The sequence below is a fragment of the Cryptomeria japonica genome, chromosome 3 (assembly GCF_030272615.1).
Source record: "Cryptomeria japonica chromosome 3, Sugi_1.0, whole genome shotgun sequence".
Classification (NCBI taxonomy): Eukaryota; Viridiplantae; Streptophyta; class Pinopsida; order Cupressales; family Cupressaceae; genus Cryptomeria; species Cryptomeria japonica.
In genome coordinates, this window is record NC_081407.1 from 870,290,319 (window position 1) to 870,302,622 (window position 12,304).

Genomic DNA, 12,304 nt, shown 5'->3' on the forward strand with positions numbered 1-12,304 from the left:
CTCTAGTGAGATATTTATTCAAAAGACTATATTCCTTCATGCAAAAGTAGTCCAGATGAACAACATTTTTTTTTTGCATGCACAAATATTCTTACAGAATGGAAAAGCACAGATAACATGCAAACAGTTTGACAAAAATGCCTAGTTAAAAGTAACAAAGTTTGAAAGATATGCCCAAATATATTTGACTAGATTCCATGCTACGAAACTGGCCAGGTGGAAGTCTCGGAAGAGTAGTACTCTGCAAATTATCTAGCCACCTTCTATATCTTTTCTCCTCCCTTTTTCACGTGGCTTCAGATGTCCTTCTCAAGGCTTCCCAATTCTTGCAAACGGTTTTCCTCTTTCCTCCTCCATATATCCTCCTTTCCTTCTCGTATGGTAAGAATTTTCTCTTCGACTCTGATTCTGTCTCGCTCCTCATACCTTGATCCATTAATTGGGAAAAAGTGCTATGATATCTTTTTAATGCATATTCTCCAATGGAGGATTGTTTTTCCACAAACCTCCATTTTTCACTATTTTTATCTTCTCCTCCATGCACCATAATGGCTTTTCCATCATCTTGCAACCCTTACACCACAGCCCACAAGATCAACTATGCTTGGAAAAAATAAACATAGGGTGTAAAAGTAGCTCCATTTTGGGTTGGGTTGGTTTGATACGAGAAAAGTGCATTCAAATCTATTTTTATTTAAATTGTTTTAAATTCAATATAACTTAAAAATATTTCAGATAATTCAAGATCAATTATGCTTGGAAAAAATAGACATAAAGTGTAAAAGTAGCTCCATCTTGGATTGGATTGGTTTGATATGAAAAAGTATTAAAATCTACTTTTATTCAAATTATTTGACATTCAATATAACTTAAAAATACATTAGATAATTTTTTTTTAATAAGTAAACTATTGACTAAAGTCAGTTTCAATTATTATTAAAAATGAGCATATACAGTAAGTTATATAATTTGACGAGATAAGTATGTTCAGCACCATAAAGAAAAAACTACTATAAGTAATTGCAAGGCATTTAAACATTACAGGCGGAATAGAACATATAATAAAAAACAAAATAGCCTTGCATTGTCCTCAGAATATTTCTCCTATATACTAGACCTCTTTTCCGCAAAAACTAGAAATATATACTAAAAATCTACAAGCAAAAGGAAACCCTATATATTTATAATTGTGATGGTATGAAAATCATGTATAAAATTTTATTATGAACTCAAAGATAAAGTTTATCAATTTTTACTGAATGTATCTATGATGAAAGAATCTAAAGAAAATTAAAGGATTAATGTAATTTGATTTATCATAAAGATTGAACTTTTACATTCTTATTTGATAAATAATAACTTTAACACATAATTAAATTATCTAAATAATAAAATAAAAGAATTTAGTGTTATGATAGTGGCATAGATCTCTTATTTCTTTTGTATTGAAAGAACATTTATTTTACTTTATGGTAGATGTAGTCCTTGAGTTCTTGGTGTGCATTCTCTTTGTATTATTTCTTTTTTTAAAAGTAGATTTCTTTTTTTTTTTTTTTGGAGGGGGGGTTTCTTCTTTTACTCTTCTATAAGAAATCTATACATGGGTATCTAACATGGGCTACAAGCTAGAATTTGTCATGAAGGGGGGTTATTAGTGTAAATAGCACAACAAGCTATAAATTCATAATATAAATTAAATTTTATACAAATAAATAAACTATCTTCTAGGAGGCAAGTAGTTGTTTTGTCAAATATATCACTCCTACATATTGTATGAATATAAGAAAGCAATAAATCTATAATATAGATTATATTTTATCTTTAAAATAGACTCTTTAATCTATACTATAGATTATATTTATCTTTAAAATAGACTATTTTAAAGGTATCTTATTAGTACTTGGTATGAGTTTTCCACAATCCATTAGGTAGATATGTAAGCTTCTCATTTAAGTTGTGTATCATTTTAAGCTCATAAAAATATATAGATTTTAAAAATATACATAGATTAAACCATAAGAATGCACACCTATATTATGAATCTTTATTTGCTAATAATATAATTATATAATCATTTTAAAATAAAAAATTATGAATACAATAAATAAATAAATAATTTCACATATTTAAACTAAAATATTATATATTATTTTTTACCACCATTTCCTTGTATGTACTATAAATATGACTAAAAATATATGATCCCAAATTAAAGAATGACTGGTAAGCTATATAACCCTAACAGTTTCACAGTGGGCATGGCTACAGATAACCCTAACAGTTTCACAGTGGCGCCCATAATCCAAATGGGTCCTCGTCGTATTGTGAAACTATTACTTCGTTATTACTAAATGGATCGTTTTGATCTACTACATCCATTCTAGTTGCTGTTTCACCGGAATTACAGAACACGGTGACAAAAGACGCAAGATTAGCCTGTACATCCATTCTAGTTGCTGTGACAAAAGACGCAAGATTAGCCTGTACATCCAGGATCTCTGCCTTAGTGGTTGCCAGTTGTGATTGGAGATGTAATACTTGCTTCTGCAATCGACAAATGGCACCAGTGCAACCGTAGATTGGATCTTTCACTCTCACACTTGCCTCATATACCAGGCTTGTCACAGTATCTGCTCTCTTTTCAGCCGGAATATCCTGCACAAAAAAGGATTGACGTTGAAATAAAGTTGATCTGACTAACATATGGTGAAACGAAGGACAATTATATGTGGGAATGCACAGTGGGAAGAATCAAACTTTTTCGATTGAAAAGTAACATGGCCAAAATCTGGAAAAGCATTTGATGCATACCCGAAGGATTTTGGCAATATTGCTTGCTCCAAATAATTTGTGTACTACGAAGAATTTTTGAGGATCGTTTGGTGGGAAATAAGGAGCGAGGAGGCATTTATCTCCACATTTTCTTCGCTGAACCTTGCAAGCGGCACACGGGGAAACAGTACGAGACATCTCTTCTGATTTCTGGTACTGCTGAATTAGGTATACCGCAGGAAGAAATAAATATACATATTAACTTATACAGATCAGAGTCGAATTCAAGAATATATAGATGAGATCTATTTGGGAGAAAGAGTTGAGTAACAGACGCAAATTATACAGATACATCACCGGTGTAAATACAACATTTTCTTCTTTATCAACATGTCACGCCGACAAATTTGATCACGCGCATGCTCGGATACACGACAGAATCTATGGTGTTTGCATATGATTAGGTGTTAAATATGTGTATAAATGTACGATTGGGTGGTATATAGCTTGTTATTATGCAACCTTTTTACATAAATGTACTACTTCCTTTGTTATTATCCTATGACACGAAAAGAACATGTCAATTTGACCAAGTCAATAAATATATATTTTGATTATGTACAATTATTCTAGAGATCTAATTATCTTATGAAATATATAAGAGGTAATTATATACATAGATTTTATTTGTTTTTTTCATTTATTATTGTACCTAAAGGAATAGACATATAAGCATACCATAAATTTAGATGCAATCAATACAAATTGCTAATAGAAAGAAGTAAATAAAATTCAAGGAACACTCAATTCATGGTAATAAAATCTAGCCTATAAAAATCAGGTTCATTGATCAAGAAATGTAGAAAAATTAGTATTCAAAATGCAATAAAATCTAATGGTGGATGTGATCATCTTTTTCATTGTATCTATTTAAAATTTTCACATTTTACAATTCTCCATATGCTATTTGATCCTACATTACTACTGACTGTATAGAAGTTCTAATCTACAACTATTCTCATCAACAATAGAGATTATTTTAATGCATTACCTTCAATTTTCAATTTAGTTGTTCACTCACATTCTTATTGTTTAGATCTTATATGTTTCTCATGGGTTATCACTCCAATTTCTATTAGTTTTTTTCCATGAAAAAACTACATAAAGCAATTGGATAAAGTATTTTCTTTTAAGTGTCAAATGAGCTACATTTCATAAGAAGTTTCCAAAGAGTTTAAAGGAAAAACATATAAATCGCTAACAATCACTCTTTTATTCATAAAAAGTCATCTGAGTTTATTATAAAATTATCTCTAATCCATTCTTATTTGCATTTGCTACTTCAAGGTCACATGCACCAAACTACTGAGATGCACACATCTCACTATAATTGCATGCATCAAACTAGGCACATATCACCCTATGAGCATATAAATTAAATGGTGAAAGATCGCACATCACTTCCTATATTTAAAATAATGATGGATAAGCCTCATAATAAGTACATACACTCTTCATATGTGTACATGTTACTCTAGTAAGACACATCAACTACTCCACATATAACATGCTACCCAACACACACATCATGTTCTCCCACAAACACCCCAAATTAGTGCTTCCATGGTTTTTTGCATGATTTATTATAATTAATATACCCTTAGGGATAAGTTTTTGATACATACAAATGGGCTAGTGTTTTCTAGTCACCTATAAGGTCACATTGGCTCCACTCAATGATGAGCTAGTGGCACATGCTCTATTTTCATCAACCTCTAATTTTGCTTTTCTCTATGTACTCTAGGTGTTGAGGGTAAATCCTAAAATATTTCCAAACCCCTTCCTATATTCATTCATTTTCTCCTAATCACAAATTTCACCCCATTTCACTATTTTTCATTCGATTTCTGTATTTCTTCTTTCTTTCTCCAATTCTCTTCCATTGAACCTTATTTTCATGATTTATCTAATTTGTCCCTCCATTTATTATTTCCAGAGATCATTGGTGTGATATTTTTCAAAAGAAATTGCTAAAGGGGGCATCGTCCCTCCACTTTACTAACATCCCTTTCATTCAAATTTACTAGCATATATCAAAATCCTCTTCACCCTAAGAAGCATTATATTTTATTTTCTTAAATAGACAACATTGCTTTTGTTAAGTGACAACACCATCTTTAATAGGGACAAAATTTAAGCATAACATTTTGTTCACTTGTCTACCTAGTCAAATAATTCATTCCACCCTAATTAGTCCACCTTCACAAAAATTAAACTAATTGAACAATATTTTAATGTTTAATTATAAAATAAATTATTTTCCCACTAAATATTTAAAGAAATATTTTTGTACTAGTTTATTTTTGTGGATTCGATTGTGTGTAATTTTTTCCCATCAACTTTTCGAATCACACTCAGTGATTCATCATCAGGATGAAATATTTTTCTTAGAATGATTAAATACATTCAACTAAATACATTATCAATAAATAATTACCTGAGCTCACGACTCCGAGCAGTCAATAGGAACTACCATCAGAGAAACCATCACAAAACATAGAAGAAATGAATCAGCCCCATAAAAGGAAAAGGTCTAAACCCAAAATAGAGTAGTCCACTACCCATCACTAGCCACCCAATAGTAATAGGGTGGGTTGGGGCTTGATAGTTGTTGGACCCTTAACTCGGGTGGGAAGGAGTAGTAGGCCCAACAAGAAATATTCTTTGGATTCTAGCAATGCCAATCCACAAATTTGGTTAATTATAATAGTTAACAAATTAATGAATTGAGTCAACTCATCAATCAACATAAGTTAATTAGATAATGGTTTTAACCTCTCCAAATTCACCCCACGATCAGCAACTACCTCTCCCTCTATAAATGGAAACCTAACCTCAACCCTTAGCTAGATCTTGGTGTTGTGGCTCCCACCTAGATTCGTCTCCTTGGGCTACCTCTTGAGTTTTGGAACCTGAAAGTTCTTACAGGAAAAGGTAACTCCTTTAGAAAATTCATTGCTATTGACAATATTAGTCAAAACAAGTCTTATTTGTTGTTTTCTAGAATCTATGTTAATATTACCATTAACATAGTCCTGCCAACCAGGGTGACTTTATTCTCGAGGATAGGTTATTGGGTCCAACAAATAGAGTATGAGAATACCAAGGCCTCCTACCAAAACTTTGCAAGATATGGTCATCTTATCTCTGCCAATAAAAGAGTGGAACTGATGAAACAAAAGTCTGCCAAGGGTCAGAAAAGGGTGGAAGAGGAACAAGAAAAAGTGCCTGAGATCTGTTTGGAGATGGACCCCCTTGGAATGGCTAAACTCTCTAATAAAGAGATTAAAAATAATTTGGCCAAGGACAAGAAAAAGAGAATAGATTGCCATACAACTACTTCATGTGTTGCAAATGCTCAGATTGAAGGTCCCCAATTTCTTTATAATGTGATATCAGATGACCAACTATCCAAGGCCATGGACGTGGGAGGTGAAGTGGTATAGAACTAGGACACTCTCAAGGGAAAGATCAGAATAGTGGAGAAGAAAATAAAGAAAAAAATATTGAAAAGGAAGGAAAGATCCCAACTCAAGATAAGGAAAATATTAACTAGGAAAACCAACTAAAGACCCCCAAGAAGAAAAGAAATTATGGGTTTGGGAAATTTAAAGAAAACCTCCAAATATTGGGATTCTCATCCACCCCACTAGTAATGAAGCTCAAGTTTTGGTTATCTACGAATGAGAATAAAGATAAAGAATGGACAACTGTGACAACAAAAAATAAAAAGAAGAAGAAAGTGAGTGTAGGAGGGGCTAGAAAGGTTGGAAGACCCTCCCAAAAGGACTCCAAATAGAAGGATGTGGCGTATGATATAGCAAAAGGAAAATAGAGTACTCTGGAAAATTTCTCAGAGAATAAGAAGAAGAAAATATAACTCCCTGGGTCTTGGGGAGTTTCTATATTTCAGTGAGTAGGGTGTTCAAAACCAATAACACTGAGAGGGGGGGGGGTGAATCAGTTTTATACTGGAATAGTAAATTTTAGCCTTATTAAAATAAGCATACACCAACAGGTATACCAGTACATACAGAATTGAAAGAAGTAAAGAAACCAATAAGCCCAACACATAAATGATAATCATACCACACATATTTATACGAGGAAAACCTCAAAGAGCAAAAACCATGGTGGAATTTGTGACCCACAATATCAATCCACTGGCCATATGAAGAGATATTACAAAATATGAGGGGCCTGCACTTGCCGGAAGGCTTACAGCCTAGAGCACACTGCTCAATCACAACAGGAACCTCACTGATTACATAAAATTCCAGACTACAATCTGGAGAAGTGTGAACTGCTAAGATAGCATCTTCTATGCAAGAATACAATTCTAGATTAAGCTCTATCTCTTCCGGTTTTAATCCCCAAACCCTTTACAAGAATAACCCTTACAATAATTTCATATCATATTACATTCACATATCCATCACCATGTCTATTACAAAAATGATCTAATCTTAACTGACCTATATACCCTACACAACTTTTTATACCTTATGTCAACTTACAAAGATATATACAATATGAGATTACCTATCGGCCATATAATATAAATGTATAAACATTAAAACAAATTCCCAATGCTGGATCCAAGATATGTTGGCCTCCAATAATGATAACCTTTACTATACCATGTCACCCTGCATTGCCGGTAACCAAGGAAATCTTTATGTCCAACCGGTGCTGGTGACCATAGAACCAAAACATGAAGCCAGAACACAAAATCATGTTGCCATCAATGACAACATAGTGAAACCAACCAATAGAGTGTCAATTTCCAACAATCTCCCCCTTTGATGTTGATGGCAACACTCATGTGAAAAATGGTCAAGGTTTCATCTGCCGGTTTCATCCTTCCCTGCTCCTCCTAAGCTGAATATGAAAAATACTCCATATCTCCAAAAAGTCAAAAACTCTATAACTCCCCATAATGTATGCAACTCTTTTATTCTTTTTCACATCTATACTACTCCCCCTTTGACATCAATGCCATAAAAAAATCTGAAATGAATGTCAAAGAATAAGAACTGTATAATGAATATCCCCAAAAATGTCTTACTAGAGCTTGACCAACTTCAAAATTTTTGGATAAGATTTCTCTAGTAACTCCACATAAGTATCCCAACCAGTTTTGAATGTGTTAGAAATAGATACAAGTCCACTCAATAAATGTGCAAAAGACTCTTTTTCATTTACCTCTGTCAGTGTGGGCTTTCCCACCATATCAATGCATTCTTTCTTGTGTGCACAGATTGAATAAAATCGGGAACTGAATCATGCCTCTTAGACGTCTAGCTCTTCAAATTATCTTGTCTCTTTCCTTTTCAAGAGAGAAATTTGGTTCTCCAAAATCAAAATTTGACCATGAATTGATGTAGTCAATGAAATTAATCCACCAAAAGAGTTAGCAATATTTGCAATTTTCTCGTGAATCTCTATTATCTTTTTATCTACATTTGTTGTAATTATTTGAATGTTACAACATACCCTATATATATATGTACATTGTTTCAAAGAATTTTCTTTTGGGATTAGCTTCTCCTCAATATTTTTATTCTCTATTTCAATTACCTGATCAAAATCACCTCTCTTATCCCGAGTGAATCTTTCTAGTGCTTGTCGGTTTGAGATTTTCTATAAGGATTGAAAGTCTTTTGATATATGATTAGTGATTACCTTAATCTTTTCAGATGGGATCACTTTAATTTCAGTCTTACACTCTGGGACCAATCTATGTAGAACAGTGATTGATTGATCTATAATCCCCTTATTTGTGGATCCCTCCTTCATCAGTTTTTGTGCTACCATCATCATCTATTTAGTGGGACTCATCTCTGTGATTTTTTTATTTTCTACCTAAGAAGTGTCAATTGACAATAATGATGGGCCAGCAATCGGTTCCCTATTGGATTCCCCTATTTTCTCCTTTGATGTTTTATCCTTTATAACCTGCTCATTTGCACTGGTGGCTTCGCCACTTGGTGCAGTATGTGTAACTATCAGTTACTCTGTAGGAACAGTAACCTGAACCTATACATTTGTATTAGGAGGACAATTGTCCTTAGTATTAGTATCCTGTACATTGTTATCTTGTTCATTCTCAATATTTGTCTATACATCTCTATTTACCGGGGGCTCAATTTCCACTATCTTAATATTTTCCAAAATTGAGGGTGAAGTACCCATAATCCCCTTTCCTTTTCCTTCAACCGGGATATCTACAGTGTCTGTCTTGGTTTCTGATGAAGTGAAGAATCCTTTGTTTTCTCCAAAAAATTTAACCCATGCTTTTTGAGTTTCCTTTATTATTTCATTCACTCTCCCTAGCATCAGACTAGTTATCCTATGTTTTCTATTGAAAACTTTTATGTCGACTACCTCAAGTGTCTTTTCCATTTCATGTGGACCTATAGTAACACAAATAGATAATAGCTCTTGAATTGTAATGTGTTTATCTTCTTGCATAGCTGATCATCTTCTAGCATCCAACATGTTATATAACTCAGCTGGTATTTAATTTTCTATCTCTATTAAGGCTTTCTTATCAATATCCAAGTATAAATATCCAAGTATAATAGGACTACTTCCTCTATCCTCTAAGTTTTCATATTTAAATTTAACATTCTTTAACATGCCATCTTTAGTGATTTCATCTTCTATTTATACACAAGTTTTAGGTGGTATGATAGTCACATTAGCAGTTTCAAGTGCTAAGTCGATGTCACTCTTCTTCTTCCTCTTGGCAGTACCAGATGCAGTTGCAGGTGTAGCTTTAGGTGCTTGCTTCTATGCCGGTAGCTTGATTGTGACCTTCCTTACTAGTTGCTTATTTGCTTCTACCTTTGTTTCCTCTAGTTTCTTCCTAACAACCCTCTTAAATGGTAACAGTGTGTCATCCTCTGATTCTGATTCTACAGTAATAGGCTCAATATGAACTTTGGGATCCTTCCTCTTTCTTCCTTTCTCCGAGATAGCATTAATTAGTGCCTTGGTGTCCTTTGAGACCTTTTGTACAAACTTACTTTCTTTTCCTTCTTGTTTCTCTCTTTTCTTCCTGTTGAACTCTGTTTCAACCTCTTGAGTTTTATGTTGTGTAGTACCACAGGGCTTCTCAGTCTCATCAATTGGTGCATCAATTAGTATTTTTGCATAGACATCAAGAATATATGCATCTACCTCATAGCCCATTTCTTCAATCCAAAACTTTCAGGGCTTAACTGCTTCTATGAGAGTCTCATCCTTCTTTAACATAAAGCATATGTCAGTAGAGTATTTTTCTACAATATGCTCAGGTACCCTTACCCTAGACCTCATATATTTTTGAAATACCTTAAAATACCCCCTTACCTTATCATCTCTCTAGCTTGCTAATGCAGCAATTTACTATTTCAATTGTCTTCCTATCAAAATGTCAAAAGCCCATTGCCTCTTACCAGAACTGAGTGTATCATTTAGGATATATAACATTAGGAAGACTAACAAGTTCCCATACCAGAAAGTGCCCTTCTTCTCACCCTTAATCTTCCCTAAGTTTATTAACAACTCATCAAGCATCCAACTGCATAGATCTAACTTTACATTATCTCTCATCATTTTGTATGCAGCTAAAATGCATGAACTGAAAACATAATTCAGTCAGTTTGACTAAGTTACCTTATACCCGATAATCACTACAAAATTTGATGTCTGTGTCGATGATATTACTCAGTTTCATGGATATTTTGTCAGATGTAGCGTCAGTGACCTTCCTCACAAAATCATTTCAAAATTTCTTGTCTAGATGTTGCCCTACAGATGGCAAACTAGTGATTGTTCGGATGGCTTCCTTGGTGATTTTGTAAGGTTTTTTCACCCATATAAATTCCCCATGTACTCTTCTTAGTACATATCTGATTATCTCATCCTCAAACTCTGGAATATCTAGAATGTCTATAACCCCTAGGTCTTCAATATGTTTATATGCTGGTTTAATCTTTCTAGATTCTCCCATTAGTTCACTCATATACATGCCCTTAATTTGTGAAGTTCCCAAGTCCTCAATATGACAATGAATATATTCCCTAACATCCTGTACATACACAACTCCCTTTGTAACGCAAGAAAACTCTCTAACCGAATCTTCTAGGGTAGCCACACATGGATACCGCTTGAAAATTGGCCTGGGCAATCCTTGACCTCTACTACAATTGGGTTTACAGCAAAAAAAGGAATAGAAGATGATCTCACTTCCATGCTTAAAGATAAATATCTTTTGATCGCTCTCGGTGAAAACCTTCAACAAATTCTTTCAGATACTGGTGAAATCACTCAAGAAGAAATCTAATTGCTCTGAATTTTCTCTAACTGCACTTAGTCACTCAAAATCGCTCTAAAATTGCTCTAAATGCAAGGTGATTAACAATGAAGTGTATTTGACTTTTTAACCTTTGAGAAAAACCCTAATCTTCTATTGACATAAACGATTGCTGGTGAAAGATATTGGATCTTGCTTAGAACATATCCATGCTAGATAGTCCTCTCCAATATCTAGAACATCTTCCAGAACCTCTTTCTGGAGCATATGCAGCATCTTCATGAATTTTTCCTACCCGTAAGGCATGTGCCTTAGATACCAGATGAGCTTCATGTCGGGATATTCCCATCTGATGATTGTTCTCCAGTCTTCCTAACCCATCTCTGAGTATGATCTTGTTAGATTTCACTAACCTTCTCTTTTCCTTTCTCATTTGATCCTCCATTACTAACCGGTGAATTTTTGTTTCTACATAACTTAGCAATATGTCCAACTTCATTACATGCATAACATGTAACATTGTTCTTCTAAATTGCTTTGCTAAAACTAGTGAAATTGCTTGACCTACATTGATTAACCATATGTCCAAATTTTCCACAAGCATAGCATTTAACATTCATTCTGCAATCTTTTGTCTTATGACCAACCTTATTGCATTTAGAACATTTACTGGGAGTAGAATCATGGTTTTGATTTGCTCTATTTATACATTTCCTAGAAATGTGACCAAATCTATTGCAAACAAAGCATCTACCATTGAATTTATAAGCATTGATTTGTCTTATCGATGCCTTATGGTTTTGATCTTCATTAGCAGTACCAGAACTCTGTCCTTGCTCAAATCCAAGTCCACTGGAATCTCCAATCTGCCCATGTCTCTTCAATAATTCATCAAGTTGTGCTGAGCTGATCTTGAATTTTTATTTATACTCACTTGCAATATTTAAACCTTCTCTTAGTATTATCTTTTGTCTCTCAAGATCTTGCTCATTACTCTAGGATTGTACCAAATCAGTTCTCAACATATCATTTTCATGAACAAACCTACCACATTCTTCAAATTTGTTCTTCAAGGATACAACAAGATTTTCTTCCTTTTTCTTTTTTTCTTGAATGTCCTTAGACATCCTAATAGTTATAACTTGCATTTCATTCTTCATAACCATGTTC

At 33.6% G+C, this 12,304-nt stretch overlaps 1 protein-coding gene across 1 annotated transcript; it reads right to left on the bottom strand.

Annotated features, from left to right (window-relative positions):
* Positions 1 to 2,172: 2,172 nt before the first annotated feature.
* Positions 2,173 to 3,088, bottom strand: LOC131033110 (LOB domain-containing protein 11-like). Its single transcript, XM_057964242.2, has 2 exons — positions 2,812 to 3,088; positions 2,173 to 2,655 (listed from the first exon to the last, which is right to left on the bottom strand). The coding sequence occupies exons 1-2, from the start codon at positions 2,968 to 2,970 to the stop codon at positions 2,284 to 2,286; spliced, it is 531 nt and encodes a 176-aa protein (XP_057820225.2). The 5' UTR covers positions 2,971 to 3,088; the 3' UTR covers positions 2,173 to 2,283.
* Between the last annotated feature and the right edge of the window lie 9,216 nt (positions 3,089 to 12,304).

Bases quoted from the DNA above. Each gene is read 5' to 3' on its own strand.
- LOC131033110 (XM_057964242.2), bottom strand. From the start codon at position 2,970: ATGTCTCGTACTGTTTCCCCGTGTGCCGCTTGCAAGGTTCAGCGAAGA. The intron at 2,656-2,811 runs GTATGCATCAAA...TTTTTTGTGCAG, and splicing joins ATATTGCCAAAATCCTTCGG to GATATTCCGGCTGAAAAGAG.